The sequence below is a fragment of the Podarcis pityusensis genome, assembly GCF_964106645.2.
Source record: "Podarcis pityusensis genome assembly, chromosome: 5".
Lineage (NCBI taxonomy): Eukaryota > Metazoa > Chordata > Lepidosauria > Squamata > Lacertidae > Podarcis > Podarcis pityusensis.
The window spans coordinates 20,339,571-20,367,158 of NC_138032.1; the positions used below are offsets into that span (position 1 = coordinate 20,339,571).

Below are 27,588 nucleotides of genomic sequence, written 5' to 3' on the forward strand. Positions count from 1 at the left end.
ATCACTAAAGGCAAATTAATAGTACTTTGAGAGTGACTACACGTGCTTTGTAAATTTAGAACACATTGCTTGTGAATGATGGGAATTGTAATTTAAAATGTAAACTACTCAAGGCTGAAGTCATTTTTTATATATATAAAAATGCCACTTTGTAAAGGTTGTTCAGTGAAGTTTGATAAAAAGTTACAACTGCAGTCATTGAAAAAAATCAAGACTAAATGAAACAGAATAACTAAACTATAATGCAAAAGTTAATACCTTTATTAGGACTAATCGGTTTAGGCTGTTACCCTAACCTACTTCCAGTGCCTACTGTTTTACACTTGAGACTATTTAAACTCATGAATTTTATTCTTTTGCTGTATTTACAAATTAAGTGAGCGTGTCAGATGCAACCTATAGTGGGGTGACTCTTGATAGTGTAATAGGGGTAATATATATTGTATAAAAGGGACGTGGGTGTCGCTGTGGGTTAAACCACAGAGCCTAGGACTTGCCGATCAGAAGGTCAGTGGTTTGAATCCCTGGAATGGGGTGAGCTCCCGTTGCTCGGTCCCTGCTCCTGCCAACCTAGCAGTTCAAAAGCACATCAAAGTGCAAGTAGATAAATAGGTACCGCTCCGGCGGGAAGGTAAATGGTGTTTCCGTGCGCTGCTCTGATTCACCAGAAGTGGCTTAGTCATGCTGGCCACATGACCCAGAAGCTGTACGCTGGCTCCCTCGGCCAATAAAGCGAGATGAGCGCCGCAACTCCAGAGTCGGCCATGACTGGACCTAATAGTCAGGAGTCCCTCTACCTTTACCTATATTATATAAAAGTGAACAAGAAACAAAGGAAGCAGTTAAATAAATATTGGAAGGTGCACTGAGGCCTTTTTAAAGCAGCTGCTCGCTCCTGGCGTGTATGTCTATTGGAAATGACCAAATCCAACAGGTGCCTCTTCCTCTAGAAAGGCAGGATGATGTTAAACCACGTTGTCCTTTGCGGGGAAAGGGGTCGCTGGCTCCTTTCCCGAGAATCCGCCCCAGCCCTCCCAGGCGCGGGTCACGCTGGCCTACTCGACGCCCCCGTCGAGGCGAGCGGAAGGCCGCAGGGCGTGGGCGCTGCTGCGAAGGGCGCCTCCTCCTGTCTGGGGCCGGAGCCAGGCGGCGGGAGGAGGCGGGACCGGCTTCCGGAGAAGGGAAGCCCGCACTATTTGTACTTGGCCGGCCTCTCCGGCTCAGTCACTCGCTCGCCGCCTCCTGCCGGGGAAGAAGATGCTGCGCTCGGAGACGACCCTCGTCTTGGCGGCGCTGCTCGCGCTGTTCTGGCCCGCGGGAGGCGACCCGGCGCCGCCGAAGGCAATCGGGAAGGAGCAGCTGCACTTTCGGCTGTCGCTGCACCCTTACACCGCGCTGGCCCGCCGGCCCGCGCAGACGGCCCTCGACTTCTTCAACTACCTGCAGAGCTCGCCCAGCTCTCTGCGGAGTCTGGCGTACGTCAAGAAGGCGTCCGCCAAGGTAAGGCAGGGCAGGGATCCTTGGGCCGAATGGTCTAGGGGGACAGGGAAGCGCACTCTGCACATGGGCAGAGGCGCGGCGCTTTGGAACGCCGCCGGGGGAATCGTTCAAGGGGGCGTGGCTTAAGTAACATGTGGGGTAAGCATTTGTACCGGGAGTGGGGCCCATGGGCGTGGGCAGGGAGGGGCGGCTGCCCCCCTAAATCAATTAAATCAGTACAAAATGCTTAGCTGAGGTTCTGCCCCCCACCCACCCCCAATCCTGGCCAAACCCAAGAGAGGGGCTTTCTCCAAAATCCACGCGCAGTGTCTGGAACAGAGCCTTTTGTGGTCCTTTGCAGATGGAGTGGACTCTATTCTACGAAAGCAGCTTCTGACTCCTTAATAAGTGTGTCAAGTCCTTAAGGCGTCACAAGACAGCTTTTGCTGCAAAGCAGACTGAAATGGTTCCCCCTATGGAAATCCTCTGTTAATGCCCCCCCCCCCGCAGAGCCATTGTGTCTTTTGAGGTGGCAGAAATGTATAGTGGGCAGTTTGTGTGTGACTGTCCATTCTGGGGAAAGTTCCACCTGTAAAACTTCTGTCTGACTTGCTAGGAAAAAAGTTGGCAACTCTGCTTGCTCTATGTACAGTACTATGGAATTTTCTTGTAAACATAAGAAAAGGCAGGCTGTCATGCAAAAGTTTACCATGTCGATGAGCCCACTGGGTCCTGTCCATGACGTCTGCACTCGATTTGCAGTAAAATGCTGCTTGGTGCAAGGTAGCAGGAAGACCCTCAAGCTAGTGAGAGTGGAACTGGAAAGTTTAAAGAAGTCTCGCCATCACAGTTGGTCTCCAGGGCAACTTGTTTGCTCTGCCTGCTGGGAGTGTGACCAACATGTGTGATGCTCTGGCATAATGCAGGCTGTAGTGATGGTCGCCAACTGTATTCACATTAATGGCTTATAATGCAGCTAGATTGTTCGTTTTTCTCCATTTGGGTTAGAATCCTGGAATGTCAGAGATCTAATCCAACCCTTTGCAATGCAGGAATCTTCTGCCCACCATGGGGCTTGAACCCTTGACCCTGAGATTAAGAGTCTCATTCTCTACTGAGTGAGCCATCCCAACTGGCCTAGGGGAAAACTCGTCAAAACACAATACTTCATAAGAAACAAGAGGATAGGTGCCCAGGGAGATATGGATTGTGGCTAATGCTGTGTGTACGCTGCTTCTGAAATCAGCTGTGGGAGTACACTGGTTGCGGAGTATATGTGTGCAATGCCTTGAAGGGCTTTAAAAGGGATGCGGGATAAGCTTATACATGGTTGAAAATGGACACCAGTTGCTTCAGGACACAGCTGGGGAGAGTAATGTTGCACTCATGGCCTGCTTGCAAGCTTCCCATAGAAGGGACTGTTCACCTAAAAACTCAGTGGTGTGAGCTTTGTTGCTCAACAGTGACAAGTTGCTAATATGCAGAAGGGATGAGTGATCTTTCTTGCTTTTCATGCATGTTTCTGTATGTTAATGACTTGTTGGGTAGCTAAAATTGTAAGGTACTAGAATCGATGTAAATGTGTAGAGGGTCTTTTTGCAATAAAACTGGTTATAACTTCATCCAAGTGTTTAACAATTGGGGCTGTTAAGTCTGGCCATACATCATCACTGTGATATAATGTGGACTTTCAGAAGGGTAAAACTACAAGTCTTAACCACAGTGTAACTTACAGTTTCCTAAAAATGTAAACCTGGCAGCTATAGAATACACTATGTGCATTTCTAATAGCTATTTCATATATTGTAGTGTCAACATTTTTAAATTAAATGTTTTACATTAAAAAAAAAAAAGGGACTGTGAAGGCAGAATGAAGGATTAAATAGAACTTTGGTCTGAACTAGCAGGACTCTTTAAGTTCTTGTGATAGGATGGGAACAGCTTGGGCTGAAACTGCACATTTCCAGAGAACTGATGACTCCTAGTACCCAGATGTTGTTTTCATTGGTATTTTGAATCATGAGTTCACCAGAAATTTGTACCCCCAACTCTGAGGAGTCATTGGCAAAGCTGCTAGACTGCAAGTTTTAGCATTGTTCCTGAAGAATGTTTCCAAGAGGGCACTTGTGAACTATTTAGAAAGACAAGGGGGCAGGGTCCTAAAATTTCTGTTACACACAGCTGCTCCAGATGGGATGCTTTATCCTGGTGTTGCCTTGGCAGTGAAATATTTCAGTGTCTGTGTTTGATTTGAAGGAGCTACAGTTTTATTTAGCAGACCTTAGTGGAAGCCGCTTCCTTAGTGCTAAGTTATTATGTCAAACAATGAATACTTAGCAAGAAAATTGCTTAATTCAAATAACATGAGTTTTCTATGTTGAAAATCTTGGTGACCTCCTTTTTCCATTATGCCGTATTTTGCAAACACAATGCTTGATGTTGGAACTCTGTAATCATTTTTCATTAGGGTGGAGGAGCCATAACATTTGAGGTTCGTATACTACACTGTGGGATGGAGATCACATATTATTCAGAATTTGCACCCTGCTTTTTTCTTCTAAAGAAGGCCTAAAGCAGCTAAGCAAAAGAACAACCACCAAAACCCTCATGGCCTTAAAATAGCAATTAACATAATGCCAATGTCAAGATCTAAGCAGAAAAAAATACAACTCTAGTAATCTAAGCAATCAGTACACTATATTTACAAGTGCAGGTAAAATAGCTCAGTCAGAGCTTGAGACACAATATCAGGGCTGTGGGTTCAGGCACCACGTTGGGTGGTGAAAAGATTCCTGCATTGCAGGAGGTTGGACTACGTGATTCTCATGCTCCCTTCCAACTTTGATTCTACGAAAAGATATACCTAGGCCAACAGACAATGGACAAACTGATGTTATCCTACTCCCAAAGAATCCACAACTACCACCTACGCTCCTCAAAAGATCAACCTCCCAGTCTAATCTGAAATAAAAGATGAAAAGAGAGAGTCTTCGGAGGAAGACACTGCCCTAGCACCATGAGTCATACCTTGGCTTTTGCAGATAAGAGATGAAAGAAAAAGGAAGTGACTCTCATCCTGCACTCTCTTCTTCTCAAGGATGGAGAGGCAAAAGTTAGTTTGACAAAACCCCAGAACCCTCAGAGCACAGCCACACTCATAAAAAAAAAAAGAGGTAAGAGGCTGTGTTATGTACTGAGTTGAATAGGATCCAAACTGTAGCAGTCTGATTGGTCCTAGAACAATAGGATCCAAAAGGCAGCAGTCTGATTGGTCCTAGAACAATAGGATTCAGAATGCAGCAGTCTGATTGGTCCTAGAACAATGCAGCAGTATGATTGGTTGGCAGGAACCACCCAATCCTGCTCCAGATAGAAGTGAATCCACAACCTGATTGGCTTACAGTAGGATTCCAGAATTAGCCAATCATGTGCAGCCCATTGTGTAAATAATGTATATAAAGCAGATACTGTGAGGGGACATTTATTCATTCCTCCTCACCACTATGAGCTGAATAAAGAGCATGAAATCACTTTGCGACTCTGAGTATATTTCACTGGCGACGAAGGTGGGATCCCGCTGAGCTGACTGCCACACACAGCACCGCAGCACCGCCAACTGCCGCACCGCTGCCTCGCACCGTGTATCCAGGCTTCAGCTCCGGGGCACAAGGAACTCAGAATGGCAGCCAACAGCAGCTTCTCGCCATTCAACCCAGCATCTGGAGACTGGGAAGCGTACGCCTCCCGTTTCACCTTCCTCCTAGAAGCCAAAGGGGTCACCGACGAAGAAGACGCCAAGAAGAGGGCGATATTCTTCAGCGTCTGCGGAGAGGAGACGTTTGAAATCGCCCGGGCTCTCCTTGCGCCTGAAGACGTCGCTACTGTTCCATACAAAACAATAATGGAACAGCTGAAGGGGCACTTTTCGCCACAGCCCTCAGTGGTGGCTCGTCGAAATGCCTTCTACGCAAAGCGGCAAGCCCCTGGGGAAACCATAACTGGGTTTGTGACCTCTCTCCGCCAAGCCGCCCGGTTCTGCAACTTCTCAGAGCTGGAGAACATGCTTCGTGACCGCCTCGTCGGTGGCCTGAAGGATGAGAAGCTGCAACGACGCCTCTACGCTAAGAAGGACCTAACGTTCCAGGTCGCTCTGGAGGAGGCCCTGGCAACAGAAGCTGCCGAGAGGTCGACCCAAGAGGCACGGCCGAGCCTGCCATCCCAACCGAGGGTCCACCATGAAGACCTCACCGACGACTCAGGATCCGACAGGGAGGAGGTGCACCGAGTACAGCAGCGCACTCAAGCAGCGCACAGACCACAGCTGCCTCGACGAGAAGGAGGGAACTGCGCAAGCTGCGGGGAGAGTCACGAGAGGAGGACCTGCCGTTTCCGCAACGCAGAGTGCAGGCAGTGCAGAAAATCGGGACACATCGCCCGGGTGTGTCGGGCTCGGCCCACCCGACACCAGGCATCAGATGACCAATCCAAGAGCCCCAGGTCCCGGGGCCCAACGCACCAAGGCAACTCGACGGAGCTCACGGACTTCCAGGTATACCAGTTGCCCCACCCCAACGTAGAGAAAATTTATGTAGAGGTACAGATAGAGGGGGCCCCATGCCGCATGGAGCTTGACACGGGTTCAACTCTATCCATAATCTCGGCAAGGACCTTAAGGAAACTGTGTCCCACTGGGGGTCCCAAACTCAGGCCGGCCCCATTCACCCTCCGGGACTTCCAGAAACGTAAGGTCCCCACAATGGGGGTGGGGACCTTCAGGGTGCAATACCGAGGGCGGACGCGGCAACTGGACTTGCTTGTGGTCAAGGGCCCCTACATTAGCTTACTGGGATTGGCATGGTTTGGACCACTGGGGCTAGCTGTCACCGGGGTGAACCACACTAGCTTACAAGTGGACGTGGACGCCATATGCAAGGAATTTCCAGGGGTTTTCGATGGGAAATTGGGACAGTATACGGGCCCCCCCATTGCGCTACAGCTTGACCCCGCAGTACGACCGGTCAGGCTCAAGGCCCGCCGGGTCCCGTTCGCCTTGAAACCCCGTATAGACGAGGAATTGGACCGACTCGTAGAGCAAGGAGTGCTGGAGCCGGTGCCTAATGCTCCCTGGGAAACCCCAATCGTCACACCCGTCAAGCCTAATGGTTCGGTCCGCATCTGCGCAGACTACAAATGTACCATAAACAAGGCCCTCACGGCCCACGCATACCCAGTGCCAGTGGTCAGCCATGTCCTTGCCACCCTGGCTGGGTCGAAAATTTTTGGCAAGCTGGACTTGGCCCAAGCATATCAACAGCTGCCAGTAGATGAGGCCACAGCAGAGGCACAGACGATTGTGACGCACAGAGGAGCGTTCAGGGTAAAGCGGCTGCAATTCGGTGTCAGCGTGGCACCAGGCATATTCCAGAATATAATGGACTCTCTCCTTAAAGGGATTCCTGGCGTCACCCCCTTCTTCGATGATGTGTTGATTGCCGGCCCCACACCAGAGGAGTTTGAGGACCGCCTCCGCACCGTTCTGCACCGTTTCCAGACGGCGGGTCTCAAGGTGAAGCGGGAAAAATGTCTACTAGGAGTGCCTCAGGTGGACTTTCTGGGATTTATGGTGGACGCAGAAGGGGTCCACCCGACTGGGGACAAGGTACGGGCCATTTGTGATGCCCCAGCGCCCAAGAGCAAGACTGAACTTCAGGCCTTCTTGGGACTATTGAACTTTTACCATTCCTTCCTTCCCCACAAGGCGGCGGTAGCGGAGCCCCTACACAGACTCCTGGACAAGCGGGCCCCTTGGGTGTGGGGCCAGCGCCAGGAGGCCGCATTCCAGGCAGTCAAGGACTTGCTTGTCTCAAACTCGGTCTTGGCACACTTCGACGAGAGGCTGCCGGTGGTGCTAGCATGCGACGCCTCACCCTATGGCATTGGAGCTGTCCTGGGGCACCAACTCCCGGATGGAAGAGAGGTACCGGTGGCGTACTTTTCCCAGACACTCAACACAACCGAGCGGAACTACTCGCAAATCGACAAGGAGGGTCTGGCAATCGTAAAGGGAGTAAAAAAATTCCATGATTTCTTGTACGGGCGGCCCTTCACCGTGGTGACTGACCACAAGCCGTTGCTTGGCTTGTTTGCCCCCGAAAAGCAGACCCCCCAAGTGCTGTCTCCTCGCGTCCTCAGGTGGTCAATTTTCCTTGCCAGCTACCAGTATGCACTGATTCACCGACCTGGGAAGGCGATGGGCCATGCGGACGCCCTCAGCAGGCTACCACTACCGGAAACAGGCCCTGACCCAGCACCTGCACAAGAGGTTATGAGCCTGGAGCTGCTTCCCGACCGCCCCATTCAGGCACAAGAAGTTGCACACCATTCCAAGAAAGATAGGGTCATCTCCCGGGTCCTGGACTGGGTGTGGAGGGGATGGCCCAGCAGCAGCCCCGGGCCAGAATTTGCCGGCTACACAACCCGCAAACATGAACTGTCGGCCCACAAGGGGTGCCTGTTATGGGGAAGCAGAGTCGTTGTTCCCCAGCCCCTCTGCAAAAGGGTCCTCACAGCCCTACACGAGACACATCCAGGGGTAGTAAGAATGAAGGCCCTTGCCAGGAGTTATGTGTGGTGGCCGGGGATCGATGGAGAGATAGAGGCCTGGGTCAAACACTGCCAGGCCTGCCAAGAATCCCGCCCAGATCCCCCAAGGGCCCCAGTCCAGTCCTGGGAGTCCGCCCGAGCACCATGGTCACGCCTGCATGTGGATTTCGCTGGCCCCTTTCAGGGGAAAACATTCTTCATAGTGGTGGACTCCTACACCAAATGGCTGGAAGTCGCACTGGTACCGTCCACTTCCACGTCCGCAGCCATCCGGGTACTACGCAGGCTGTTTGCAACCCACGGGCTCCCTGACACTCTCGTCTCAGACAACGGGACTGCATTTACGTCAGGAGAATTCCAAACCTTCACAGCGCAGAACGCCATCCGCCACATCCGTTCGGCGCCGTTCCACCCTGCCACCAATGGCCAAGCAGAACGCATGGTGCGGACCACCAAGGACACCCTTCGCCGCATGACGCAAGGGGACTGGGAGTACCGCCTTGCCACATTCCTTCTAGCACAGCACAGCACCCCCAGCTCAACGACTGGCCGGAGCCCCGCTGAACTACTAATGGGTCGGCGCCTTGCAATCAGATTGGACCGCCTTCACCCCGATAGAGCTCAGGATGAGGTAGTGGTGGGGGAAGGCAGGAACCCCCGGACCTTCGAGGCCCAGGACCCAGTGTACGCAAAGAATTTTGGGGCAGGCCCAGCATGGGTACCCGCCACAATCACCAGGGTCACTGGCCCCGTGTCGTACGAGGTGCTAACGGATGGGGGGCAATGCTGGCGCCGCCACTGCGACCAGATACGGCGACGATTCCCGGGAGAAAACCAGGAGGAGGACAGGTCAGAGGAGTCCCAAGGGAACAGCGGGGCAGTGAGGCCCATAGAGCAGGAGGGGCCAGCAGGAGAGGCAGAATCAGTAAATACAGAGAGGACCCGTGAGGCCGAAAGGACACCGGAACCAGAACCACGACTGAGCGAGCCGGTTGCACCAGACCAAACAGCCGCATCACAGCCAGCATCCTTGGAACACGAGCCAGAACCCGGAGCCCGGACCAGGGAACACCCCAGGCCACAACGCACACGTAGGCCGCCGGCATACCTTGAGGACTATGAATGCGACCTCCCGGGCAGGACTGGAACTTAGAGGGGAGGGGTGTTATGTACTGAGTTGAATAGGATCCAAACTGTAGCAGTCTGATTGGTCCTAGAACAATAGGATCCAAAAGGCAGCAGTCTGATTGGTCCTAGAACAATAGGATTCAGAATGCAGCAGTCTGATTGGTCCTAGAACAATGCAGCAGTATGATTGGTTGGCAGGAACCACCCAATCCTGCTCCAGATAGAAGTGAATCCACAACCTGATTGGCTTACAGTAGAATTCCAGAATTAGCCAATCATGTGCAGCCCATTGTGTAAATAATGTATATAAAGCAGATACTGTGAGGGGACATTTATTCATTCCTCCTCACCACTATGAGCTGAATAAAGAGCATGAAATCACTTTGCGACTCTGAGTATATTTCAGGCTGGAATAGGGCTGGTGCTTGCAGCTTCCCCTAAGGGACAATTGAATGTGTGAACCTCAGCAGAAGTGCCCCATCCCCATCAAATGCAGAAGTGGTTACAAGCAGCCAGATGGAACTACTTTACTGGGTGGGTGGAGTTCCTTCTTCAAGGCATCTAGGTCTCTTTAGGTGTGTCTGTTGAGTGCCTTCAGCAGCAAAAAAATTCTGGTACCAGGGCAGGGTCTATCAATAGGAAGGTTCCCCCACCCCGCAGCGCCCAGCTGTTCTGACTTATGACACTGGGCTGCTGCTGTGCTCCCTTTAAACCCTGATGAGTGGTTCTTAAGGGGCAGTTTTGCAGATGAATCGCATCCATCACAAATTCCAGAAGAGCCACATATTGGGGCCTGTTATTAAGCCTGATCACATACTGTTTCACCCGGTGTTAAGTTACCAGTCCGTTCTGTCCTACAGAATAAATTAACTTGCAGTATGAATCTTGTAGTAACTTGTAGTATGAATCTCCCCTTAGTTAATCTGGGTAGACTCCCAGTCAGCAGTATGCAGGCAAAGTTCTCACTTCCTCATCATACAAAAGGGAGATGAAGGACATATTGGACCAGGTATTCCCTCTGCCATTTGTCACACATTTTGAGATGCTGTTGATTGTTCTAACATCTCCCAGTTATAATGGCATTAAAATGGTATTGTTATGACTTTGGATCATGTATGAACGGCAGGGTTTAGCACAAAACCATAATTCAAAGTTAGCTAATGGCTTTTTCCAAGCAAAACTGGATCGGTTTAATGTGATTGGTTCCTTCTTGCACTGCCTTGTACATTTGTGATTGAATAGTCCCGACTGGGTCAGGCCAGAGGCCTGTCTAGACCAGCATCTTTCCCCCTTAGTATCCAGTCAAATGCCTATGGGAAGTCCACAAGGCCTTGATAGCCTAATCATATTTTAAAGTCCATTGCGACATCTTGTGGCAGTGAATTTCATAAATTAATTAATTCCTTTGTAAAATTCTCTCCTTTCGTATGTCTTGCATTTCCTTCCCATTGGATGTCTCTGAGTTTTCTAGTATAATGAGAGGCATATGAATTTGACAACATACATTTTACAGCCATGCTCACATAATGAGATACAGCTGGTTCAGAATGCTAACAGTAATTTATTTATTTTTGGCACAAAGAGAGAGTAGCCACTTTCCCAATGTTTCCTAAATGAACTTTCAATTTAGGATCTTGTGTGCCAATATCTAAGTGGTTTGAGTTTCCAGGGGTTTCAGGTTTGAGGCACAGCGGAGACTGTGGTGTCTTTATCATATATGGTTTATTTAAAGATGCACACACACACAACCTGAGCCTATGATGGAGGGGTTCACAGTATTAACACCACCAAAAGGGTCTTATTTCTTCCATAGCCACAACCTTTGATTCAAACAGAAACCAAACATTGCTCTCGAACTCTGCTCTCACTCTCTCTAGCTTGCTGCTTTCCTTCTAGGTCACATCACTTCCAAACCCTCTTTCTAACTAACCATTAGCTGGGAAGGTGATCCCACCCATCTGCCGTCTCACACAGAGACTCCTTCCTTTGTGGAGGGAATGGCCCATCTCCTAGGCCATCGCCACAGGAAACTAGCCTGGCTTATATTTTAACACTTGCTGGATCCAGGAGTTAGAAGGGTCTTTGCATAAAGTCTACATCCTCCCCCACCCACTCAAAACCATACAAAGGCTCAGTTGTCAGCAGCAAAGAGAATGGGAATTCGTGATGAAAGCCATTCACACATTTTCAAAAAAATTATGTTATCCAAACAGGCAATGTTTGCTAATGAATAAAATTGTAAAGCCAGGGGTATGTTGTGCTATCCAAGCATGCTAATGAAAAACCAGGCTTGTTGTTTGGATCTCTGGCACAGCCAAGTGCTGATGAGGCTGTATACAGCAGAGGATAAACATATTCAGCCTCACTTGTGAAGATCTCAAAGACCCGCCTGCAAAACTAGTCCAAGTGGGTTAAGACCAAAGCTCTCCTAAGATCTGCTGCTGGCTCTAATCTCCACTTGAATAATAAATCTTGTATTTCATTCTATCCCTTTGAAAATCTGAAGAAATATTCTTAAGCAGGCAGCAAAAAGCCTGGGGCAATGTTTTCTCTCCTCCCCACCCTCTGTTGTATTTCAGAGGTATTCGCTGGGTAGAAAAAGACAAGAGTAAGCATTCTTTGTAATGTTTTACAAAACAAACCAGCTGTCTGGCCAGGATTGAAGAAGGGTGTTTGTTAACATTTCCAGCCTTTGGACTTCATCAAAAGTGTGTTTCTTTGGATGAAGTTTGATCTGAAGCTATTCTTCTATGGAAAGACCTACTGCTTTGGGAGCAGGGCAGGTGGGGGCGGGGGCGGGGAAGACGCAGCACAATTTCATGTGCTCAAAGAACCTATTCAGAACATTCTACCTCCTTGATTCCAGCTTGGCATAAATACTTGCCAGTTCCAGGGACTCCATATATACTTGCTTGGCATGGTAGATGTCACCTTGTGGCTTGCTAAATGCAAGGAGGTTCTTTCAATGAGATTCAGAAGCAATACAAACACAAGGGAGTGAGAAGATTAAAGATCTTATTCTAAACAGCAAGCATTATATACACTACCAAGCAATGACTTTGATCTGCCACTGGGAAGCCTTCAAGAAGTGGCAAAGTGACTAGGTAGCCTTCGTTTGCACGACCCACTGGCCATCAGTTCATGCATGAGCTTCTCAGAACTATGCCCAAGACGCATCTGATTTATAGATAGCTAACTTGTTAGCCTGTGTGCCTTGCTCTGCTAGCTAGTGCAGATTATTATTTCGCTAGTCCCCTCTTCCAATACTGCACATTCCTCCAAACAATGTCTACCATCAAAGAAGGTCAGAAGGTACCCTGCATTATCACTTCTTTCCAACAAATTAAAGGCTGTTCTCAGCCATCAAAGAACAGAACAAGAGATAGAGGGGAAGTAAACCGAGGCAGGAAGAGATAACCATGCTAGATCACTAGCTCCTCGAAATTACAATTATCTTCTACAAAAGATTGCCCATACACCTTGCCAACCTATGCCCACCTACCATATCCTTTTTACAGGCATGGACCTCGTTGGGGTTAGAATTTGGCAGTTTCTAGCCTGTAACCTAAGGGGTGTTCACTCTTTACACTTTCACGTCAGGAAATTTATGCCACAATAAATCTGTTAAGTCCTCAACATGCCACAAGGCTTTCGGCTACCCCCTCCTTCTTCTTTTTTTTTAATGCAACAGACCAACCTAGCTAACCCCTCTGATAGAAATTGCATTTGATTCAGACAATGTTCCTGCAGCTCACATACCCAATGGAAGGAAGGATCCGTCTACAATGTGATCCCTCTGGGTTGCAACGTCAAGCCTGCAAGTGCTTGTCGGCACCATTTTCTGGATGTTGCTGCGGGAGTATTTCAAGCATGGATGTCCTTGTGGCCATGGTAAATCAGTTTATCCCGCCACCACCATTTTTTAAACTCTTGCCCTTCTACTAAATAGCTCTGTTCCCCCTCCCATTTTACCTACATTACCCTCACCCGACATGTTGCTCTAACATTACATTAGCCTCATAACTCAAGAGTGTGACTTGCTCCACATCACACAAATAAGTTTGTCACTGAGCTTGAACCCAAGCCTCATCAGTCCAGATCCAATACACTATCAACTATACCATTCGGATCTAAGCAATGCCCTAGTTTTATGCCCACAATCTTATCGTATACAACTCTTAACCCAACAGCAAACAAAGGAAGTGGCAACTGGCTGTGCGGAGGTTTTGCACAACCATCCTTGGGTTGTATGGAAAAAACCTGTGCGAATCACATCTCGGTAGACTCCATTACTGATCTCTTTCTCTCATGCTGGAACAATCTTGAAAACGATTCCCTTTTGGATGTTTTGAGTTTCCCTTCCAGTAAAAACCTTGATATAGCTTTTAAATATAAAAGGAGACGGTTCATTATGGGGATTCCTTCACTTCCCAGATATCCAGCTTGCTTTGCAGTGGTGAAATTCATTATTGTTTCTCTCCAGCTGCCATATCTCCTCTTGGACAGAACTTCCATTCCTTGAGTGCTCCGATGCAGAGCATAGCACAGTGATATTAGAAGCTGGGCTTGCCAAACTTTCCCTTAGTAAGCAGCTATTTAAAAGATAGGAATCTGATACCGGACAGAATTTGGCTGTCTTTTAACTCTTCCCCCCCCCCCACCTCCCTGCTTTTAATCTGACTTCTACCAATTCCTGTTCTACACCTAGGGCAGGGGTAGGCAACCTAAGGCCCGTTGGCTGGATGCGGCCCAATCCAGCCTACAGACGGTCCGGGAATCAGCATGTTTTTACATGAGTAGAATGTGTGCTTTTATTTAAAATGCATCTCTGGGTTATTTGTGGGGCATAGGAATTCGTTCAGTTTTTTCCCCAAAATATAGTCCGGCCTCCCTACAAGGTCTGAGGGACAGTGGGCCGGCCCATGGTTGAAAAAGGTTGCTGATCCCTAACCTAGGGCATTATTCAACACAAGTCTTAAGCAAACTTCATTGATTTCAGTTGACTTAGGCTGCAGTCCTATAACATATTTATTAGGCAATAAGTCCCATTAAGTAAACGGTGGGCCTTATTGACTAACACAACTAACAACTCGGCCTTAGGCATTCCTATTCAGAAGAAAGCCCTACTGGGCACAAAGGGAATTCCTCCTATGCAAATGTATCTAGGGTTACCATATAAGAAGGTACTGAGGAGAGGGGCATTTTGGGGGGGACTGCCCTGCCACTTTCACTCCCCCTCCCCCCAACCCCGCCCCCCACAAAATGTCCCTTAAACCAAGTTCCCCAAACGTCAACCTCAATCCTGCTCTTACAAGCTAATTTCCTGGAACTTGCTTTAGGGTGAGTATTTTTTAATGTGGCAGTACCTTATAAGGGCTGGCTTGTAAGAGATGTGCTTAGCTTCCATCGTTTATTATGAAGCAGCGAATAGCTCCTATTAAATCCACTGATTTCAGTGGGTCTGCTTTGAGTATGACAAAATTTGAAAGCAGCCCTGTGGTCCTAAAGTTGGCGGGTTTCACTTCACACCCATTACCAAAGCAGCTGTTATTTACGGCATTTTAATGAGACCGTAGAGAGAGTCGCACGTTTCCATTTCCTTTGTCAGGTCTAGTTTGACCCAGAGGTGGTCTGCTTGTTGATGTAAAATGTCAGACATAGTAATGCAGTCGTAGGGGTTTGCTTGTGAGTCAGGATCGTCACTGAGGGATGAGCAATACATTATCACTCAGAGGATAATGTGCTGTTAGTAACAGACTGACAAAAAGAAGTAGTTTTTAAACAGCACACATCTTTTGAAACTGGCAAACATCTGTGTATAATACATAAACTTGTCTGTCTTCCTGTATGACTTGATATTCTAAATTTTGAAAGGAGGCTGGACTTTGGGGGATAATATTGTTTATAGAACGTTCCTCTTCAACCAGGCCTTTTGACTGGTTAATATTCTACAACCTTTTAAATGTCTTTGAGGTGGTGGTGCATTTATTGTTTTGTTGTTTTTGTTTTAAGTATTTAGTTGTGTTTTTACCTTGTATTTTATCACATAAACTGCCCTGAGAAACATCACTGTTATAAAACTGTTGTATATAACGACAAGGCATTTACTTTAAAAAGCAATAGTATGTTTTTACTTACACTGATCATCAGCTCTATAAAGGATTTTATTAGAACGACTTTTTATCTCTCTAATGATCAGCCTATCACTAAATTTGATCAAGACTGCTGACTATGTTTTACCACAGCAGGTTTAAACATCCTGTTCTAACTAATATAAACAAAGTTAGGTTTTCAGCTGGTAATTTTAGACAGAGACGTGAGTATCAGGAAGGGACCCTGAACCTCTGAATACCAATGCATGCACCGACAAACTATGGTTGGTTGGAAATGGAAATGAAGGCTTCTGATTGCCTTCTCCTAGTGATGCTGGAGGAGGAGTATACAAGCCAGAGACTCACATGATGCTAACATTGGGCTCTCAAATTTCAGCAGCACCCTGTGCAACACTAAAATCCTCCCCCCATTGCTGCCTCTTGCACTCTGTTCTAGAGCATTATTTTGGTGCCCCCTGCAAAACTATGCCCAGTGCAGCCATACCAGTTGTGCTACCCTCAAACTACCTCTGCATTTAACCATAAAAAGGTAAAGGTAAAGGGACCCCTGACCATTAGGTCCAGTTGTGGCCGACTCTGGGGTTGCGGCACTCATCTTGCTTTATTGGCCGAGGGAGCCAGCGTACAGCTTCTGGGTCATGTGGCCAGCATGACTAAGCTGCTTCTGGCGAGCCAGAGCAGCACACGGAAACGCCGTTTACCTTCCCACTGGAGCGGTACCTATTTATCTACTTGCACTTTGACGTGCTTTTGAACTGCTAGGTTGGCAGGAGCAGGGACCAAGCAACGGGAGCTCACTCCATCGCGGGGATTCGAACCGCCAACCTTCTGATCGGCAAGTCCTAGGCTCTGTGGTTTAACCCACAGTGCCACCCGCGTCCCTTCTGCATTTAACCATACTTAGCATTATATCTGAACCAGCAGGGTAGGGTTGCCATGTTTCAAACAGTGAAAATCCGGACAGCTTTTTCGGGGGGGGATGATTTCTGCCTGGACACTGCTGCCAAATGTAGTGTTCAGGATATGTCCAAGAAATTCCGGATATATGGCAACCCTACACCAGGGTCTTGGCTTAGAAAAAGCTATATAAGGATTGCTCAGGTTACTTTGTTCGGCCCTAACAGAACACCATGTTACTATCATTTTTACAGATAGGGGCGTCTAAGCAATGTGATGCTACTAGGGCTAGAAATGCTGTTAAACAAATCCATGAATAAGTGACATTTATTAAAACCTGAACAGTATTCAGTGGCCAGATGTAATGCCTGAAGCTAGATAACTCTTGAAGCAGTGTTTTTTCTTCTTCTTCTTCTTTTCTGTATTGAAAGATTAATCTTTCAGAGGTAAAATGATTCCTCAGTGCATTTCTTTGCTAGCGAGGAGCCTATAAGCTGCATTGTCAAGGTCTAAACTCTCTAGCAAGCCGTTTTGGAATTCCCTCACCCTTCCTTATCTGTCTAGCTTGCATCCTTTTGGGATATGCAGAAATGGTGCTTGAAAATGTACCTGCAGTTTTGGACGAGAGTTTAGGGACCAGGCCAGTGTCGTTCACCGGACTGTTTCCAAATGACCAGGTATTTTTAAATAACCGAGAAGATGCATGGAAATTAAGCCCTGTACAGACATATGGCAAGTCACATTATGAAGTTGGATGACTACAGCTGCCAATTAATTGGATAGCTCCCGTTCTGCCCTTGTGCCTGGTACTGCAGCCAGTGCTTCCTGATGTTCAGTTAGAAACTTTGTGGTCTAATCACAGCTCATGTGAAGGGGTTTGTGTGTGCAGACAAAATGGTTGTGAATACCTTGAAGTCATAAGCCAAGATATAATCATACGAATGCAGCCTCTCTTGGGCAAGAAGAAACCAAAAAAGACCATTTGAAAGTTTTACTGAGGGTTGGAAAGGAAGTTTTCCTTTTGGATCATGCAGACAAGTTCTTACAACGTATAAATTAAGGAGAAGTTCGCTACATATTTATCATTCTTTTTTAAAAAACAAACCCCACAACATTTGTTCGGAAGGTTTGATTTAAATCGCCACACAAAGGGGGTCATTTGAGCAATTTCTTTCAAACAAGTTTCCAACTTTGAACCTGCAGCAGGACATTATTTGAATGCTAAGTATTATTGTAATGTGACGCTTCTAAGGGACTTTTTTATGCCTCTGGGTTCATTGTTGTTCTTTTTTTAAAAATGCTGTGAAGTGCAACTGTTGCTTCTTTATCTTCCAGGTTATCCCAGGAGTTGAGCGCAAGTACTCCCTGAAGTTTGCTACAAAAGATGCTAAGTCTGGGGTAAGTTTGCACAATAAAATGGAACTTTGTATCACATGTGGTACTTCCCAGACATGTTTTTGCTGAGTCTTCCTTTGATTAATCACTGGCTCCTGCCCAAGTCACTTCTCTTATCCACAGCAAAAGCAACAAACCTGCCTCGGCTTCTTGGTGCTTGACCTATTTGCAAGCAAAGGTCTGCGCAACCCTTGGCTATAATGGATTCCCTTTTCCCTTCTCGACACCTGCTGAAAATTGTTCTGTATAAGCAGGCCTATCTAGACATATGACTTGGTTGCAGCTGTTTTTAAATATGTTTAACACGTTTCATTGAGTTTATTTGTTGTTTGGATGTTTTTAATTTAATTTTGGTTGTATTTCTATCGCAGAGGTTTGTTTTTGGGGAAGGACAGGATATAAATGTTAATTCAGATGCAGGAACCCACCCACCCCCACATCCCCTCTGCCCTGCTTCATGCAGGTGTATGCCATAGCTGTCAACGTTTCCCTTTTTTTAAGGGAAATTCCCTTATTCCAAATAGGATTCCTCGCAAGAAAAGGGAAAAGTTGACAGCTATGGTGTATGCTGTTCTTAAGCTAAGGGAACCCATTTTCTATCACTATTGTTTTTGTCATGGTGCTGGCATTGAAAGTCCAAACATTTTTTATATTGTTTGGTGCAATTTATGTTTTTTTACCTTTATTGTATATTACTTTTGCATTGATATGTATTAAGTTCACCACGGGGGGGGGGGGGGGGGCCTTAAAACATGGCATATAAATAAATCAGGCCAACACTGGTGCTTGTTCTAGAAGAATTCGTTTGCTGCCCTGTGGTGCTGGAAGATATGTGTAGGTCTTCCAACTAGTCATAGCTCAACACCACCTTCCTAGTAGTACATAGCACACACTCCCTGGGTGGTTCAACTGATTCCTCCCCACCCCCCACCCCAATACTTCTACCCAAGCACAGACTGCCTGGTGCTTCTTCACAACAACACACCTCCTGCATCTTCCTCCCACATTCTGCAAAGAGGCAAGACTCCATCTCTTGTCCCAGATTTGGGGGGGGGGGAGGTGTCATGTGCCTGCAATTCAGCAAGTGCAACTTCTCTGGTCATGTCTGGATTTAAGAAAGGCAGCACCCCAGATTTGTGATGTCCTTAAAAGTGCACATGGCAGAAAGTGAGAAGGAATTAAAGAACCTTTTAATGAGGGTGAAAGAGGAGAGTGCAAAATATGGTCTGAAGCTCAACATCAAAAAACCTAAGATCATGGCCACTGGGCCCATCACCTCCTGGCAATAGAAGGGGAAGAAATGGAGGCATTGAGAGATTTTACTTTCTTGGGCTCCATGATCACTGCAGATGGTGACAGCAGTCACGAAATTAAAAGACGCCTGCTTCTTGGGAGAAAAGCAATGACAAACCTAGACAGCATCTTAAAAAGCAGAGACATCACCTTGCCGACAAAGGTCCATATAGTTAAAGCTATGGTTTTCCCAGTAGTGATGTATGGAAGTGAGAGCTGGACCATAAAGAAGGCTGATTGCCGAAGAATTGATGCTTTTGAATTATGGTGCTGGAGGAGACTCTTGAGAGTCTCATGGACTGCAAGAAGATCAAACCTATCCATTCTTAAGGAAATCAGCTCTGAGTGCTCACTAGAAGGACAGATCCTGAAGCTGAGGCTCCAATACTTTGGCCACCTCATGAGAAGAGAAGACTCCCTGGAAAAGATCCTGATGCTGGGAAAGATGGAGGGCACAAGGAGAAGGGGACGACAGAGGACGAGATGGTTGGACAGTGTTCTCGAAGCTACCAACATGAGTTTGACCAAACTGCAGGAGGCAGTGGAAGACAGGAGTGCCTGGCGTGCTCTGGTTCATGGGGTCACGAAGAGTCGGACATGAATAAACAACTAAACAACAAATAAAAGCGCACATGAAGCTGCCCAATACCATTGGTTCATCTAACTTAACATTGTCTACAATCTTTTCACTGCAAGGGCCCACCCTTAGTCTACACATGCATTTTGGGATAAAATTGTAAGGTTGGAGGGGACCTCAAGCGTCATATCTAGTGCCGTGCAGGAATCACAGATGGCCAGCCAACCGCTGCTTAAAAACCTCCAAGGAAGGAGAGTCCAGAACCTCCCAAGGGGGTCTTTCCACTGTCAAACAGCTCTTACCACCAGGAAGGTCTTCCTAATTAGTCGGGATCTCCTTTCTTGTAATTTGAATCCATTGGTTCAGGTCTGGAGCAGCAAAAAACAAGCTTGCTTTATCATCCATGTAATAGATAGTTGAAGGTTGCTCTCAGTCTTCTCTTTGCCAGGCTAAACACACCCAATTCCCTCAACTGTTCCTCATAAGACTTGGTCCTCCTCCTCTGAACATGTTCCAGCTTAACAATATCCTTCTTAATACACTTCTCTTTTTATACAGTGGTACCTCGGGTTACAGACGCTTCAGGTTACATACGCTTCAGGTTACAGACTCCACTAACCCAGATATATTACCTCAGGTTAAGAACTTTGCTTCAGCATGAGAACAGAAATCATGCTCCGGCAGCACAGTGGCAGGAGGCCCCATTAGCTAAAGTGGTGCTTCAGGTTAAAAACAGTTTCAGGTTAAGAACGGACCTCCGGAACGAATTAAGTACTTAACTCGAGGTACCACTGTATTTGTATGGTAGGTGTGCTGCTGTTGTGACCCATTTGAAGATCAGTAGTCCACATTGACTGGTCATGGTTCTCTAGGATTGCAAGCTTAAATTAAATAAAGTGATTGTTTCACATGTGCTTTTAAGGGAGAGAAGCCCTTAGACTAGGGGTCCCGATTGACATTCTGGCATGTGGAAGATGGGTTAATATGTCCCCCCCACTGGGTTTTCTGACCCAGCACACACACCCAGCCTACTTTTTGCCTCCAGAAATTATTTACTTGCGCAGCACTTATTCTCAGAATGTGCTTCTTGGACTCACTAGTGGGTTCTCTGGACCGGGCATGTGGTAATGTAAAAGCCTTTCAATTGGAAGTAAATAGCATAATTTTGTCTTTTGGTTTTTTCCCCTCAGCAAAATCTAGGCTCATGCCTTGCAACTGTTCGGTACCAGAGAGAAAAGCCTAAACCGAAGGTTGATATTGTGTGCCCACACAGCAAAGACCCAGAGGGCCTAGGCCATGTTCCGCAGAATATGCTACAGGACGTCGCCTTGTTCCACAGCATCAGAGGTATATCTCTTGCAAATGATCTCTCTGGTATCTCTCATTCCAGTTAGCAAAATTAATCAATGTTGCATGAACCTGGACTGATAAGAGATGCCAGGAAAACTAGTGGTGAATGCCGTGATCTTGCACTGGTTACAGCTGCCTGTGGTTTGTAAGTCCAGTAACACGAAGGTTTTCTTCTTTAGTAATCAGTAGCTATTTCCCCTTTCTTTTCCTGACTGTGGGAGAAGGCAGAAGGGTAGCCAAGTTGCTGAGGCTTAATCCTTTTGAGTTCCCAATGAATAAGGAACTCGGTTCCTCTATGTGATTTGCACACAAAGAGGAACCATTTCCTTCCTTTCAGCCCAGCGCAGTGCTTGGCCAAAGCGTCTTTGTGGGCAGAAAAGCAGGATGTTAAGAGCAGTCGCAGCAGGTCCTTCACCTCTGGCATTCCCTCAGGTTCACAGCTTGCATGACAGACAAGCATATTGGCAAGATGATTATGAGTCCGTGAAGCAGTCTGTCTCTTTCTTTCCTTTCTAAGTAGCACATATATGTTCATTTGTATAAAAGTTCATCCTTCGCCTCTCCCACACTCAAAGCGTTTTTAAAGGGGGGGGGGACTGTTGCAAATCAGCTCCTGACATTTGGGAAAAGGCATGGTGGGGGATAAATGTTTTAGCAGAATTCAAGAACTCTGGAAGTCGCCACATAACACTGGTCTTGAAAGACCTACATTGGCTCCCAGTACGTTTCTGAGCACAATTCAAAGTGTTGGTGTTGACCTTTAAAGCCCTAAACGGCCTCGGTCCAGTATACCTGAAGGAGCGTCTCCACCCCCATTGTTCTGCCCGGACACTGATGTCCAGCGCCAAGGGCCTTCTGGTGGTTCCCTCGCTGCAAGAAACCAAGTTACAGGAACCAGGCAGAGGGCCTTCTCGGTAGTGGCACCCGCCCTGTGGAACGCCCTTCCATCAGATGTCAAAGAGATAAACAACTACCTAACATTTAGAAGACATCTGAAGGCAGCCCTGTTTAGGGAAATTTTTAATGTTTAATAGACTATTGTATTTTAATATTTTGTTGGAAGCCGCCCAGAGTGGCTGGGGAAACCCAGCCAGATGGGTGGGGTACAAATAAAATTATTATTATTATTATTATTTTATTATTATTATTATTTAGAGGTCCAGCTAGCTCAGCATTGTCTATATTGACTAGCAGCCGCTTCCCAGGATTTTCAGACAAGGATGTATCCCATCCTGGATATGCCAGGAATTGAAACGGGTATCTTCTCAATGCAAAGACGATGCTCTGCCACTGAGCTATAGTGGTCAAATTGGTGCTTTCTGCAGTCAGCTTCCCCCCACTGAAGCCAAAGTGAGGCAAAAACTCGCATAATCTGTTTTTCCAAAGTTCACCCGAGATAAATGGATTTTTGTTTTCCAAGAAATGGAAGCACAATCAGGCCAGCTCTGCCATTCTTAACATTGGCAACTATTCTCACCCTAGTTCTTAAAAGTCCCATGGGGGGGAGGGGAGCTTGCAACATATGCAACTAGGCCTTGAGCATCCAGGAAAGCCTCAGTCTGCTTGTCATGAAAGAATCTCATTATCCACACACACACACACACACACACAAAACCCCCACTACTTTTCTGTCTGCAGATGGCAAAAAGCCCTCTCAGGATCTTCTGCAGAATTTGGCCGCCATTGGAAACAGTTACATCTCATGGGAGAAATCATCTGAACGCAGAAGTTACACCGTGACACAAGTGACGAATTTGAAGCCGTGGGTAGGTGAAATTCTACGCCTGCACAAGTGGAAAACGGGCCTTGTGCAGCAGATTTTGCAGGCCTCAGCAGCAGTGGGGGCAAAGCTCATTCTGCCCTCGGACAACCTTCCATCTGTCTGCCTCCTTAGTTACAGCCAGTCTAAGGGGTGCGGCACCTGTCAGCTTCCTTAGTCTTGGTGTTACCTTTGTACAGAGGAGGGTGTGTGTGTGTGTGTGTGTGTGTGTGTGTGTGTGTGTGTGTGTATGTGATGGACTGGTTGGACGCAGTTGAGTGGTGCTTACTCCCTGGTAAGTATGTTTTAAGCTTCAAATCAGTAGGGCTTTTCTTTTTTTAAAAAAAAGGGTGATTCACTTTTCTTTGCCATCAAATGCAAACAACACAAATGCGATGCTATCAAGAACCATATTTTTCGCTCTATAAGACGCACCAGACCATAAGACGCACCAAGCTTTTGGAGGAGGAAAACAAGAAAAAAAATATTCTGAATCCCAGAAGCCAGAACAGCAAGAGGGATCTGACTTCTGGGATAGCCTCTTGCTGTTCTGGCTTATGGGATAGCCGCACGCAGCCTCTCCCGGGCAGCGGGAGGAAGGCTCCCCCAAGAAGGGCAGCCCTTCTCCCTCCTCGGGGAAAAGCCCCCAAGAGCCGCACACACGCTCCCCGCGGCTCTTTAAAGGGAGCGCTGAGCAGAGCCTCCCACCTGCATTCGCTCCATAAGACGCACACACATTTCCCCTTACTTTTTAGGAGGGGAAAAAGTGCACCTTATAGAGTGAAAAATACAGTAAGTTCCAAGATCGGGCACAGCCTTAGTGCAATAAGCAATGATAAACAACAGTAGCTTCAAGCTAGTTGCAAAAGCAGTGGAGGGGTGTGTGGATGTCCTAAGGAAGCTTTGTTGTGTATACCAGAAATACTATGGTACTTCTTGACTGCACTTGGAATAAAAACAGGTAGTTTTTGCTGATGTAACGTGAAACACAAAATTGCATAGAGCCACCCCCACCATCCCTGGATCAAATAACAGATTCTTTCATATTTCACTGAATGCAAATCACTGCATTTTTAAAGTGGAATTTTTGATTGACCATCTTCTTTCTAACTTAGTTTCCTGCCCAGGTAAGAAAGTACATCACTTTCTTTGAAGTTGACTACACCGCTCAGCTGACAAGTGATTCCTCAGAGGTAAGAATACTACAATACATATGCTTGCTTCTCACTCATGTAATAAGTGTGATTGTGCAGCAATAATCTACTTTGAAAACTAGCATAGTAAGTGGCTAAGAAACTGAGCTGAAATTAAACTGCATCAGCCATGAATTCACTATGTGGCCTGTCAAGTCGTTCTCTCTCTCTCAGGCTCAGTAACCCACTAACAGAATAAAAAGCTTCAGTATCCTATGTGTTTATTCAGCAGTCCCCCTAAATTCAATAGGGTTTGCTCCCTAGTAAGCAGGCTTATTTATCTACTTGGAAGCAAGTCTTATTTGTGTTCAATGGGACTGTGTCTATGATCATCTTAAGCTGCAACCCTGTACCCTTTCACTTGGGAGTAATCTCCACTAAACTTAACGGGACTTATAAGTGGCAGGCTTGGTGGGGATGTGGGAGAGGGCCTTCTCAGTGGCTGCTCCCAGATTTTGGGACTTCTGCTTAAAAGAAGCTAGTCCTTCCACTGGCAGGTGAAGACTTTTATTGTGCCAACAGGCTTTGAGGAATTGGCTGTTTTATTCAAAGCGTTTGTGCTGTGAAATGTTTACGGCCCATTATTTGTATGCTTGAATAGTTAGTTTTAATTCCATTACTATTTAATTGCTTTTTAATTACTGGGGTTTTTTTTTCTATTTTGTCTGTCGGGGGGGGGGAGGTGGGATCTAAGTAAATAAATGAATATAAGATTTCAGAGTATTTAAGTGTAGAATTGGGCATTCAAGCACTCAACAGTGCTACATAAATACTGATTACTTTTGCATGTTTCTCTAGAACTTTTCCTGCCACGTCCGTGTTGCCTGGAGACCTGGCTTGATGGCACGAGTGAAATATGACTGCTCTTCAGAGAACGACTCTTCAGAATCTGCAGATGGTTCTGGGGTGGAAGAGGGATCTGCTAATGGGGTCATACTTAAATATGATGAAAGTAATTTTTAAGTAGGAAGAACGCCTGCATTATAAAGCTGTAAACATTTTTTTGCGAAAGTGTAGATGACCTTCCATTAATATTCCAAAACCACTGTTGTGATTCTTCTATATAAATTGTTACCGCATATTTCAAAGCTTTGCACTAGTCACTTCTGAGCTTCCATAAATATCCTCTTTTCTTTGTAATTTCTGAAAAGAAAAAAAATATTTTTGCTAAAACTTCTGAAAACTTTTTTTAAAAGAAAAGAATATATGTAAAAACTACTGATTTGTCACCAAGTTTCGGGTAGGAGGTAACTTTGTATGAGACAAATTTAATATATAAACAAATGTCTTTTAAGGTTCTTAAAACTGCCATTTTAAATAAATATTTGATAAAATATTTTAAGTTTTGAAAATAAAACAGTTGATGCTAACTTTTAACATCTCCAATAAAATGAATACCGGTACATTTTGTGTATGCTGTCTTATTGGTCAATTTCAAAATTATTCTGTGTAGCAGGGAGAAGATACTGAATATGCAGGGAAAGTGAAAACTGATTAAAATTATGACCTGCTTTTCATGGGACACTTTCTGAGATGCATGATAAATTTGCTCCTAAAGACTGACCTGCCTCCAGCAATCTTGTAATTATCTACTTCAGTTTTAGCTGGAGATATATATACCTTTCTAAATTCTTTTATCAAGACAAGCATATTTAAAAAATATCATGTATCTCTGCAACAGGACAGCTGGCATTGTCTATCATGGGGCTCACATGTGCAGTCAATATAATTTTTAAAGTAAAGCTAAAGACATTTTATTAAATTAAGACAGTGACTAATTAATGGAATTTCTATGTGAACATTTCAGCAACAGTCTTTTAGTGACTTAATAAAGTCGATGTATCAATCCAGGATGAAGTCTGCTCTGAATATTAAAGAGTCATTAAATCAATAGAGCTTAGCGGCAGTAGATGTTTGGTGGCAGGTCCTCACGATCAGCTCACATGCAGGGAATCAGCTCTTTGCCTTGCCCTTTTTCACAGGAAGTTGCCCTGTTGCTTCTAGGTATCTGTTAACTAATTCTTCCTGGGTACTGGATAAGCAGGCCTGGTATTTGACGTATTCCATTGTGTATTCGCCTTTTCCCTGCAGACAAGAGAACCTCCACATTACAGACAAATTAAAAAAATTCTCAACTCTATGCATCACGCAAAACGTGACATCGTTTCCATGTAACACGTGAAACTAAACCCAGTAAATGCAGAAGTGGCACGGCAACCGTCAACTGCCTCTTGAGCAGGTGCCTGAGCTTACAAACCAGTGCTGATCAGTACGTAGTTACTGGCGATAAAAGGCAGCAAGGGCACTGTCAGCTTCAGAGCATCTCAGTTTAAAACCAGGAAGATAAACATGCAGGACAATGTTAACATAAGGTTACCAGGCATCCCCGTTTCCCGGGGACTGTCCCCGGATTTACAAATCAGTCCCCATACAAAATCCATTGAAGTTGAAAAGTGTCCCCGGATTCATTGGAAAAAAATCTGGTAACCTTATGTTTAGAGGGATAAGGATTGAACACATGGGGGGGGGGTTGCTAATTATAATGGATTAAGAAAGCCTCCAGACAGAAAATGTAACATAGGTAGTGGTTGGCTTACTCCTATCATGTGTCACAAACATTGTCATTTTCTTGATATGCAGCTGCAATCTAACATCTGGTGGTTTATTCCAAACCTGCAGCATGAGCACTTCAGACCCCCCTTTCCTCTGTGCTTCTTTCCCATCCGCACCTTTTCTTTCTTCACATTTTCTCCCGCTGCTTCCACCATTTTCCTTCCCCTCTCTTGATTCCGTTGGTCTCTTCCTCTTCTCCTCCTTTCTCAGAATTGCTTTCCCAGACATTCTTTGCCTTCCCCCTTCAGTCTCCTTCCCAGACTTAGTCTACCCCGCATTCTCTAGAGCTGCTTGCCTTGGTGCTCTGTGATGCTAAGAAAACTCAGCCAAACACTGTAGCCCAAGGCTACAGCGCCATCCTCGCAAAGGACCTTTAGCGCGCTGCAGTAGGGATGTGGCTACAACACCAAAAACAGTAAAAGCCAACAATGCTTTCTGCAAGAGAGAGATGTTATGTTTTGTTTTGTTTGTTCTAAAAAATAAGCTCAGAAATTATATATTCACTTACCTCTGTGCACGACCTCAGTTCGTTAGAATATCCAAACATATTATTCAACGGCACCTGATGGCAAATGGAGAATGCATGTGATACAGATTTTGGTGGGAAGGAGATTATTTCATATTTAAGGAAATCTACATTGCATCCAAGCCACATTCAGAGGTCCCATGAGTGAAACTCTGCTCACTCTGCTAGTCTGAGCTGCGGGTTGACTGCTGCAAGAACAAGGCGCTAGACTTGGGCTACCTAAACCCAATTTCGATCATCTCTCTCACTCCAAGCACGTTCCTCGGAATTACAAACCCAGAGTTTGGGAAACACAGTAGGCTAAGTGCACACACATATACTTTGCACAGGGCTAGTTCAAAACGTAAATGACTCTGCTTAATAAAAGCTGCTTTATTAAAGCTGAGAATGGGCACTGGATCCACAAGTTCTCCGCTAACCTCTCTTCCTGCATGCTGGTTTTAGCACCGATAATAACCCAGCTTGCTTTTAACCACAGTTCTCTGTTACATTTGGAATGGGAAACGGTGATCCTTTATCTTAGCTTACTATGTAGAATATAAAGCCATATCCTGGTTAGTTAAGGGGGGAGGAATTAAGCCACAGGGGTTTTTTTGTTTGGAAGTAGTGAGAAACTCATTCAAATACCATTATAAACTGGCTGAAATTAACTAGGACACAAG

The 27,588-nt window shown here is 46.1% G+C and overlaps 2 protein-coding genes across 2 annotated transcripts in view; one reads left to right on the forward strand and one right to left on the reverse strand.

Moving 5' to 3' along the window:
- Positions 1–1,221: 1,221 nt before the first annotated feature.
- On the forward strand, positions 1,222–25,190 carry RARRES1 (retinoic acid receptor responder 1). Its single transcript, XM_081008319.1, has 6 exons — positions 1,222–1,500; positions 17,556–17,618; positions 20,676–20,832; positions 22,474–22,601; positions 23,722–23,787; positions 24,586–25,190. The coding sequence occupies exons 1-6, from the start codon at positions 1,258–1,260 to the stop codon at positions 24,748–24,750; spliced, it is 822 nt and encodes a 273-aa protein (XP_080864445.1). The 5' UTR covers positions 1,222–1,257; the 3' UTR covers positions 24,751–25,190.
- A 323-nt stretch (positions 25,191–25,513) lies between these two features.
- Positions 25,514–27,588, reverse strand: part of GFM1 (G elongation factor mitochondrial 1) — a 36,231-nt gene continuing 34,156 nt past the window's right edge. Inside the window, exons 16-17 of the mRNA XM_081006366.1 lie at positions 26,909–27,052; positions 25,514–25,872 (exon numbers count right to left, since the gene is read on the reverse strand). Of these exons, the coding sequence (XP_080862492.1) occupies positions 25,741–25,872; positions 26,909–27,052 (276 nt within the window). The 3' untranslated portion in view covers positions 25,514–25,740. The remainder of the gene's footprint in view (positions 25,873–26,908; positions 27,053–27,588) is intronic.

Coding starts and splice junctions, on each gene's coding strand:
- RARRES1 (XM_081008319.1), top strand. CDS start 1,258: ATGCTGCGCTCGGAGACGACCCTCGTCTTGGCGGCGCTGCTCGCGCTG. Junction 1,501..17,555: donor TCAAGAAGGCGTCCGCCAAG/GTAAGGCAGGGC, acceptor TTTATCTTCCAG/GTTATCCCAGGAGTTGAGCG. Junction 20,833..22,473: donor CTTGTTCCACAGCATCAGAG/GTATATCTCTTG, acceptor TTCTGTCTGCAG/ATGGCAAAAAGCCCTCTCAG.